General features: G+C 43.3%; 2 protein-coding genes across 2 annotated transcripts; both read right to left on the reverse strand.

Annotated features, from left to right (window-relative positions):
* Positions 1-515: 515 nt before the first annotated feature.
* On the reverse strand, positions 516-3,410 carry LOC121713446 (delta-type opioid receptor). The gene is made up of 3 exons (XM_042098034.1): positions 3,226-3,410; positions 1,441-1,799; positions 516-1,232 (listed from the first exon to the last, which is right to left on the reverse strand). Exons 1-3 carry the CDS (start codon positions 3,408-3,410, stop codon positions 673-675), a joined length of 1,104 nt encoding a protein of 367 aa, XP_041953968.1. The 3' UTR covers positions 516-672.
* A 6,200-nt stretch (positions 3,411-9,610) lies between these two features.
* On the reverse strand, positions 9,611-10,638 carry LOC121713341 (neuropeptides B/W receptor type 2). Its single transcript, XM_042097875.1, has one exon. It carries the CDS (start codon positions 10,636-10,638, stop codon positions 9,634-9,636), a length of 1,005 nt encoding a protein of 334 aa, XP_041953809.1. The 3' UTR covers positions 9,611-9,633.
* Positions 10,639-11,125: the final 487 nt, after the last annotated feature.

Here is an 11,125-nt window from a genome sequence, read left to right on the forward strand (position 1 = left end):
GAGTTCTTGGAGTGACTGACTGCCCTGGTCTGTTGATGACCAATCTTCTTATCACTTATCATTCATTTGGCTGTCGCTTTTATCCAAAGCGACTTACAATTCTTTTTTTTTTTTTAAGTATATTTTTTGGGCTTCTGCCTTTATTTTGATAGGGCAGTGAAGTAAGTGGAAGAGAGAGATGGGGTGGGATCGGTAAATGACCATAGGTCAGATTCGAAACCATGGGCACTTGGACCCGAGCATGGTATGGACGCTGTAGCCGGTTGTGGTAAAGCGCCCGTCAGCGACTCACAATTCTTTTCTTTAAAAAAAAGTATATTTTTGGGCTTTTTATGCCTTTAATGTGACAGGACAGTGGAGAGTGACAGGAAGCGAGTGGGAGAGAAGGTCGGGGTGGGATCCGGAAAGGACCACAGGGCGGGAATCAAACCCGGGTCGCCGCCGGCGTACAGTGCAGGTGCCCCAGCCAGGTGCGCCACAGCTGGGGAAGCAACTCACAATTCTACACATCATTCTCCCCAGAGCAGAGCAGCTCAGGGTTAAGTGCCTTGCTCAAGGGCACATCGGTGGCAGTAATGGAGCACAATTTTTCTAGCTCAGCTCCTTAGCCACACCGCTAGCCTACCACTGGCCTGATGACTGTGAAGTGCTCCTCTTCAAGGCCTATTCTCACTACTGCCTATGATTTCCCTCAGCCATTTCCATCTCTCCATGCGCGATGCCGTTTTTGTGCTCCTCCCCACCGAACCACTTGCTCCTCCTCGACGACTTCCTCCCTGACGCGTCCGTGCCGCCCCCCAGGCCGCGGTGCGGGCAGGAGGAGCGGAAGCACCGCTTGAAGTTTTCGTCCAGGAAGGCGTAGAGGAGGGGATTGAGGCTGCTGTTAGCGTAGCCTAGCGCGATGCAGAAGTGCATGGCCACCATGCGGGCCTCGCTGCCGCCCAGGTCCACGCTGCCCAGCGCCTGGACCAGGGCCAGCACTTGCACCGGCGCCCAGCACACCACGAAGGCCAGCACCACGGCCAGGACCATGCGCGTGATCCGGCGCAGGTAGCGGTCCTTCTCCCGGGAGCCAGAGAGAAGGCGCACGCTGTGCAGACGCCGCACCATCAGCCCGTAGCACACGCTAATGATGGCCACGGGCACGATGAACGAGAAGAGGAACACACACATGCCGAAGACAGGCTCCCAGTACCGGTGAGGTCTGGGCAGAACCACCATGCACTCAATACCTGGAACCAAGAAGTAGGCCATTAATGTAATCTCCATACTGTAATCTTACTTGATACTGTATATACATACTAAACATTATAAAGATGCTACAGTATATCAAAGACTATCAATGCAAAAAAAGGGTGAAGCAATGTTCTTGTAATCAAAATGGCATGTTTACAGTAAGAAACAGGAATAATAAAATAAACATTATGAAGGAGAAGGGACTACCATTGGGTTCCACTTCCAGCTGCCCCATCACCATAACTGGCACTCCTATGGCAGAGGCGAGTGCCCACACCCCTACGTTGACCACTTTGGCCTTTGAGGTGGTGCGCACCACGAGTGAACGTACAGGGTGGCACACGGCGATGTATCGGTCCATGCTCATCACAGTCAGTGTGAAGACGCTGGTGAACATGTTGTAATAGTCAATGCTGACCACTATCTTACAGAGACTCAGGCCGAAGGGCCAAAAGTCCAGTAGGACATCGGTGCCCTGGAATGGAAGAGTTGCCAGCACCAGGAAGTCTGCCAAGGCCAGGTTGAAGATGTAGATGTATGTGGCGCTGTTCATTTTGGTGTACCTGTAATGTAAGGGGAAAGTGCTATAGACCCTTTCAAGAGAGTTCCATTATCAGCATCATAGTTGGCCCCACAAGACTTCCTTTTTAACATTCCATATGTTATCTTAATGCAGAGGAAGTAGATTGGGGCCCAAATAGAATGTTCAAGCATTGTGTTTGTTTTTATTGTTGAAAGGGTCTATACTGCTTTATGGAGAAACGCAGCATCTGATGTAGGCCTATGATCTGACATGTGATCACTTGATAGACAGAGAATGTGAGACAACTTCTCAGAGTGTATTGGAATTGGCAAAGCTTTCTTAGACTCTCTTTGCCATCCTCTCTCACTTTTACCACACACACACTCTCTCTCTCTCTCTCTCTCTCTCTCACACACACACACACAAACACACACACACACGAACACACACACACATACATCCACCTATTTCTTCCACATCCACCTACACATAATTGTACAGCAATCATTTCAGTACATCATTATTTCATGCAAGTACAAAGACGGAACTCTTGAGTAATTATACCCTTAAACTCACAAATGCACAGCCATGCACAGAGAGGCCACACGACTTCTTGTCAAGCAGCTAGCTGAGAGGCTAACAAAGCCTTAATTTACATCAGGCTGTCCTGCATTTGGCAGGGTTGCAAAACCCCTAACGAGCATCAGCAGATTTTGCAGGGGAGGTGCAGAGAATTCATCAGAAATGACACACTCTACATAAATCCTCAGGGCTAGAAATGCTAAATGCCTATGGATATTTTTTTCCAGAACACCAAAATGCACTTATTGATGCCCTGTCATTGTGGCAAAGTGAAAAAATTAAGTATATGTGAGACATAAGAGAGGTTCCAATGAAGTAATGAGGCAGCCCTGTATGAGGTTCCTTAATTCCATATCCACTGTGCGTATACTGTAGGTACTGCAGACTATTGCTCCCCCCCCCCCCCCCCCAGGCTACCTACCAAGCCAGAGACCTTCTTGCCTACTCAGGTACTACAAACCACCAAAAAGACAGACAGACAGACAGATATGGATAGATGAAAACAATGTTTTTAATTATTCATGCCTTATTTGGATAGATGCAAATGCATTAAACCTATCTATCTTGTTGAATGCATTTGCATCTATCAACCTCAAAAGATGGCATCAACAATTAATAACATTGTTTTTTTCTCCACGTAGACTTATCAAATAAAAGTGGCAGTTGGCCTTGTGCAATAATCCATGTAGATGCTTATTTGGTCAAGTACAATAACGTTAATTAAAACATTTTCCTCAATGCTGCACTATAGGCGCTACAACTCGAAAATAACGAAAATAATGTTGTCTGTAGGCGAATATGCATCTGGTAGCCATATTTATTTATCTAAATAATGTAGCCTACAGTACATGAAGTGCCATTTACAAGGAAAAAGATACCCTTACCTGATTATCACGTACATCACCAAACTATTGCCGATGAGACCAACTACACATACTATCATGTACACCACTGCTATGGTGATCTTCACGCCGGTAGGAAGAACTTCATCCCCATCGTCGAGGTCAGTTGAGTTGGTTTGATCGAATGATTCGTTGTATAAACTTATGCTTTCTTCGATGAACTCCATTGTGTATATGTAAAACAGACAGGCTACTAAGAAGCCGAATGTGTGGCCAACAACCTAACCGTTTGTCAAAGAAAACATAGTTCATCCAAATGGAAACGCAAAACTGTGGTAATGTCCACCCACTAACTTGCAGACTCTTAAAGATAAACTAACTAAGAGGAACGTTGTCGATGGCCGGTTCCATATGGTCACTTTGTCCAGTTGTTATCATGGCAAATCGCGTGCTGAAACAGGGTACGTATACCGCACCTCAGAACCTCTAATGGACCGCAGAATTTTATTAGGCGAGGAGGGAGAGCAGTTTAAGACATCTCTCTCTCTCTCTTTCTCCCTCTCTTCCATTTCAGACACACACGCCCACTCGCTCATATGGTAGATTTCTGGAAACAAGGTTAAACTAGGTGGCATACATACAGAATACAAATTAGGCAAGATATTTTATGGCTAATTTGTCATGCGTGCTTCTATTCTATGTGTTCCATCTCTATGTGACCATGCCTGTATCTTTACAGCCTGTTCCATCACATCATTTTACAGCATGTGCCTACTCTGAACACAGCAGCTTTGAAACTGTTATATCAGTAATATCTGTAAATAAAGGACTTTACTAAGCATGTTGTAAACAGCAGTAGATAGAAAATCTGAGTTTCTTGTTGCCTACTGAGCAAGAAACTGAGATGTGCTTTATACCCCATTCATCCACTTAGCTTACACTCAAACAATCTAACTTTGGGTCTATTTAGATGAGTGAAAGTAGGGTTGGGAGATATATTTGTGAGTATACATCTCTGTGTGTGTGTGCATGTGTGTGTGTACGTGTGGGAGTATTTGTGTATGGGTTGATGACTGTGTGTATGTGCATACATCCTTTGTGCATGTGATTCAGGTGTGCTTATGTTATGTCATGAGTCTGCATGTGTTAGTGTTAATAAGTGTGAGTCTGTGTTGTGTGTATACTGTGTGTGTGTTTTGTGTGTATGTGTATGTGTGTGTGTGTGTGTTGTGTGTATGCTGTGTGTGTGTTTTGTGTGTATGCTGTATGTGTGTGTTGTGTGTATGCTGTGTGTGTGTGTGTGTGTGTTTGTGTGTGTGCGTTTGTGTGTGTGTGTGTTTGTTTGCATCCAAGTGTTTGTTTGCATCCACGCGTGTGTTTATGTTGTGCATGTCAGTAGTTGTGACAGCATGTCTCTGCGTGCTCGCCCGTGTGTGTGACAAAGCACTTTTCTCAAGGGCAAGCACGCATGCAGGCGGGCTGATTAATGGACCCACGACGTCGTCCGAGCTCAAGCCCACCCTGCGCCCGGTGGCATCGTAACACAGATACAGAGCCAACTGACTGCTCCATCACGTCTCACTTCTGAAGGGCCAGGAGAGCATAAAGTATAACTGCTCCTCCAGGCATAGCCATCGTTTTATACAGCTGTAAAAGAAAGAGATTGGGATTTAAGTATCTGCAGTGCAGAGGAAAGGGGGTGTGACACGAGGGAGTGCTGCACTCTTGCGTGAACTGTGACTTTGTTTTCAAATATAAACTTGTGGGTGTGCCCCCCCACCCCACCCCACCCCCGCTAACCCAACAAACACCTCTGAGAATCCTGACACAGACTTGTTGTCTATCATCAGTCACTGTGCTTCACATCTCCGTTTTAGCCACTGCTAGGTGATCCCTTGAGAGTGTAAGAATAGATCCCTAGTTCTTCAGTCAGGATTTGGAATGTCTCCTTCACGACACCCACCGGAGACATCTGTCCCCTTGTTTAACCACTATGTCTGTGGGCCGTAGAAACTGAGCCTCAATAACTCAATATTGGATGGCACGAAAGAGAGAGAAAGAAGGTAGATAGAGATGAGGAGAGATGAAGAGACACAGAAAGATGAGAAAGAAAGAAAGAAAGAAGAGGATGTGGACTGAGAGATGGAGAGCACAGGGTTGTGGATATTTATTACTGGCTTTTACGGTAAGGCCACTGGGTGTTTACAAGGCTGTGCACGGAGCTAGCGACTCCAAAGAATGATTAATGGGGCAGATCACATCCCTGCTGGAGAACACAGTGTAATGTGAGAGCATCCTTCCTCAGCCTTATAGTTTTTGGTGGTGACACACACACACACACACACACACACACACACACACACACACACACACACGCACACACACAGTTGCCCATGGGATGGGGATGCAGAAATATGTGGATCTGTAAAGAAGGAGAGGAGATACTCTGTTATGAAATAAGGAGCAGGCTGTTAAATTAGGAAGTCTCTCCTCCTCCACCATCACCCTGAACACTGGCGTGCCACAGGGATGTGTGTTGAGCCCTCTGCTCTACTCTACTCTGCTACCCACGACTGCACCCCTGTTTATGGTTCCAATGCCATAATTAAGTTCGCAGATGACACCACAGTGGTGGGCCTGATCAGAGAGGAGGATGAAACAGCATATAGAGAGGAGGTTCAGCACCTTTGGTGCAAAAACAATAACCTGGCACTCAATACCCAGAAGACCAAGGAGATCATTGTGGATTTCAGGAGAGCCAAGAGCAGGGCACACATCCCTCTCCACATCAGAGGTGCTGAGGTGGATCGTGTGTCTAGCTTTAAGTTCCTTGCGGTACACATCACTGAAAATCTTTCTTGGCATCAGCGCCTTCACTTTCTACGAACCCTGAAGAAAGCACACCTATGTCCTAGGATTCTAACAGACTTCTACCGTTGTACCATTGAGAGCATACTCACTAACTGCATCTCTGTATGGTACGGCAACTGCAACGCTGCTGATCACAAGGCACTACAAAGAGTAGTGAAATCCGCCCAAAGGACTATTGGCTCCCAACTCCCCTCCATCCATGACACATATCATAAACGCTGTAAAAACAAAGCCAAATCCATTGTCAAGGATGCCACCCACCCAAACCATTGTCTTTTCAGTCTACTCCCATCTAGCAGGCGATACAGGAGCCTGCGCTCCCGCACCAGCAGGCTCAGGCACAGCTTCTTTCCAGAGGCTGTTAACACTGCTGAACAAAACTACACCTCCTGTCTAGCATTCACACTTTAGCTGTTATTAGTTTACCTGATTAATTTTTACTACTGCACTGTTTACCTGTTTACATTGACTGTATTGCACTACATTTCTGTTTACATTTACTCCTACACTGTCTGACTACTACACTGAATGACCTTGCACTGTTAACACCCCATACTATACATTATATTTATATATATATATATATTTTAATATATTTTTTATATTTATACATATATATATGTATAAATATTATATATATGTATAAAAATTATATATATATATATATATATATATATATATATATATATATATATATATTATATTCCATAGCCTGCCCATAAACCTGTGCTACTGTTACTACTGTAGATATAGTAATGTAGATATATATTACATGTATGTATATATATATATATATTTGTTATATAGAATGCCTATTTATACTCAACATAAATATCTCTGTAGACATGTCATATGAAAAACCTGTATTTATCCAACTATACACTGTACATTATTAATGTCTAATCTAATCTAAAGAACTAAGTGAATCATACGAATAACATATTGACAAAATGTATTCTGTGGTATGTGTGTTTGTTTGTTTGTGATAAAAGCAGCTGTGATTGTTATTGTAAAGAAAGCAAAGAGAGACTTCCTTCCTGTGCCTCCTACGTTTGTGTGTGTATACTGTATGTGTGTGTGTGTGTGGGCCTGTGGGGGGCACTGAGGGTGAGAGAGCAATAGGGAGTGTGTCTCGACTGACTTTGAGCATGTGTGTGTGTTTGTTTGTTTCTTTCTCTGTGTGTGTGTGTGTGTGTGTGTGGTATATTGGTGTAATGAAGGCAAGAGACGGGCTTTGGTTTTTCAGCATGTGGTGTTTTCTTAAAAAAATATATATTTCACCTCCTTAATAGAACCATAGAACAGATCTGACTGCCTCAGCAGCATTAAGTCTGCCATGAATCACCAAGGAGGACACAAATCCAAAGCAGCTCTCATACTGACTCAGCAGTCTTTGCTGCAGAAGCAATTAACACCATTATTAAGGCCATACATTTATGATGGACTAGCATAGCTGGACCATTAAGCAACATCACATCAGTCTTTGTCTTTATAAAAATGCTAAATTGTTGGTACTGTTGGACTTTATCACAATGACGATGTCTTCTCCATTATTTCTGAGACATCTCTCAATTCCACCTACATGACTAGTGGCAAAGCCATCATCAGTAAATCTGTTTGTGCTAAAGACATTATTGGACAGTAAAATATTTGTGCTGATAGTTGTCTTTTTGCTCTGATACTTATAACATGATCACATGTATTGATTACATATTTATTGCCTAATTTCATGTGTCACATAAAAGCAAACCTATTTACCAGACTCTGAACTGTCTTGACTATTTGCCTAGTTTAAACAAAGAAAGTCCTTTTAGGCAAGTCCCTCCACTCAGCGGCCATATGGCAACGCTTTTTGGGGACTTATCGGGCATCTATTTCGGCAGAAATGCACGTGCGCAAGGCTTCACGACACCAATCTTGCTCCAGCGGCGAGATCACAACACACGATTGGCACGGTGTCGTCACAACACACCACATGATTGGCTAAATGTATTCACAACACAACATGATTGGCTAAATGTATTCACATGTCGACATTTTGCCTGGGAAGGGGTGGGATATGTGTAGACAACTGCCATATTGGTGTTACAAACTAACCCCATGCATTTCTATGGAGGATTTTTGAGTGCTGTGTCTCCTCACTAGAAAGTATCTGGTTTAAATGACATCATCTGCTAAGTTCCACTCCCTTTACTCGTCTGAACTGCCTCTCAGAGTATTGTGAAACGTTTTATACTGGATGATAACTGCCTTCAGGCTAGATAAACAACATCTATAGATCTTATAGATAATATTGTAGTGTTACATTGCTTGTACTCCCCCTGATCCAAGTAGGCATGGTATAACTGAACAATATGCAATTTCAAGGGAAGATGAAATTGAGATACACTTCCACAACACAGAACCATTGTTTGGACAGAATGCAAACAGGTTATTTATTTCAAAGTATGATGATTGTACATGGACTATTAAATTTGCATGCATACATTGTAGAATCGGAAACTACCCACACAATACTGTATCAGGTGCTCATATGTACCAAACCGTGTTAAGCCCGGGCCTGTTGAAATACTTTGCTGCCCTCTATTGGCTACAAATTGCAACAACCGCAACAATTTCGTTCACCATCACCCAGAAGTTCAAGGAAAACCTACACTGCACATTATTTACACATATACATCTGCACATTACACATATTTCTACTTTTTTTTGACAGATTCAACATGCGTCTGCATTGATTAGCCTTCTAAAGTTTCATGAAACTTGCGCTGCATATTGTACAGAGAAAGCGAAGCAAAATGTTAAGGACGGTATGCTTAAGGACGGTTTAAAGGTTATCTATCATTAGTAATCTAAGGGACGAAGTATGCAGTGGCTGTCATACTGGACCTGATCTTCATCATCAGATTTGACATCTGCCCGTCACTGCACTTAATCACGAAGTGACGCACGTCAACTACTAACGAATGGATGGACACACCATTATCTACCAGACAAAATATATATTTGCAATGGTGTTTTGAACACGAGAACTCCTGTTTGCAACTAGAAACAGGATGTGTGCATATTTATATGTTGAATGTATTATACATTGTAACTACTTTATCAACAAACTAGCTCAGTTGCATCCTAAATTATATTTTGAAATATACCACCTCATAATGTCTATCACCGTTCCTATATCCATAATCATTGTGGTATCCATAATCATTATTAGCCTATCCACAATCTGATTTACCCTCCCCGACAATCCGATATTTTGGGCTACTTGTTCGTTAACTGCTATAACAATGTGTACATCCATAAGCGTAATCATCATCATAGCCATCATCTTCAACATCATTTAACTCAAATATTAACTAACACACATGTCAGTAGCCAGATCAATTTCTGCAATAAACAGTAGGCTATACATTCCACACGTCCTGCACACATTGGCAGTGGACGTAAATTCCGCACGTCCTGCACTCAATGGCACAATTTAAATACTCTCCAAGTAGCTGGACAGAACAGAACGGTAAGACTCTTGGACATTAAGGCTCTACTGGCGTGCATCTGTTGTGAAACAGTAGGCAATTTTTATATGCCACTAGGTCCACATTCCAACATTTTCCTAAATGCCTTTCTAAAACTATCATCAAAGAACGCATACAGGAAAGGGTTGAGGCAGGAATTGGCGTAGCTTAGACATGTGATAAAATAGGAGATTCCTATTACGACTGGGGTTGGGGACAGGTCTGTGGTGAGAGCGACCACGGTGCTCAGGTGGAACGGCGTCCAACAGAACAAACAGAGCGCCAAAACTATAAACACCATCATAGTTGCCTTCTTCTTGGCTTTATCCAGCGCTTTGCCGTTTGAGCTGAGCTGCATGTTCCTCAGCTTGTATAGCATGACACTGTACAGCACACAAGTTGTGGACACAGGGATGATGAAGCCGAGGACCAAGGTGTAAATCCGGCTAGCTTTGAACCACAGTAGCTCCGGACTTGGGAAGTTTAGGACACAGCTCGTCCTCTTCCCCGCATCGCCAGGACTGACATAGATACTGGCGAAGACAGTGAACGGCAAAACGATTATGAACACCAAGACCCAAACGCTGAGACTGACAATTTTAGCGAATCTGTAGGTCCGGTAAGGCATCCGTTGTGAGCGCACAGTGGCCAGCACCACCAAGTAACGGTCAATACTCATCACAGTGAGGAAATATATACTAGAGAATATGTTGCAGTGGTCAATCGAGAGAATAAGTTTGCACAGCACCCCACCAAAGGGCCAGTTGGTCAGCAAGTGTTCGGCGATATTTATCGGTAAAACCAGCGTAAAAAGATCATCCGCTATCGCCAGATTTAATATGAACACATTTGTGACTGTTTTCATGTTAGGTGCTTTTAAAATAACGTAGATGACTGCTGTGTTTCCCGTTAGTCCAACCGCACAAATAACTGAGTACACAATAGGTAAAGCGATGTAGAAGTCAGGATAGAGGGACCGAGGCTGAGAAGAGCAGTTGAGGTTGGTTTGATTGCTGTGTATATAGGTTTCCACGGAGAAATTGCAGTTGCCATTACTGTCTCCATTCATATCTTCCATACTTTAGTTATTTAGCTGAAGCTCCTATAAAAAGTGGGGGAAATTAAGATTTAAAAGTTAAAAAGTAGCCTAAATGTTTGCGAAATGAAGAGAATACCAACACAAACTACAGAAGTATTTCCATTGAAGTGCAAATTAATAGAGACATATTCTAAAGTTCGCTAAGTTACAGGCATGGAGACGGGGAGACATGGAATTGCAAATGCTCTCTCAATTTTTGCATGCATCCTTGTTGGTTATTACAGGAAAATAACATGTATTACCTTACCACTTGATGAAGCACGAAGGTCGCCTGATCCGTTAGGTGTCTGAGAGTTGTTGTGAGAGTTTTTTGGTAGGGTACCGCAGCCAGACTTCAGCGTGCCGTGTGTTTTACGCACATGTGAAGGCGGGGAAATATTGGCCCACGTGTTTACTTCGTGCTGCCTCCGATGGTTTAAACTGCTTTTAAACATTGTTCTCATGACATATAAACGCA

The sequence above is a fragment of the Alosa sapidissima genome, chromosome 7 (genome assembly GCF_018492685.1).
Source record: "Alosa sapidissima isolate fAloSap1 chromosome 7, fAloSap1.pri, whole genome shotgun sequence".
NCBI lineage: Eukaryota > Metazoa > Chordata > Actinopteri > Clupeiformes > Clupeidae > Alosa > Alosa sapidissima.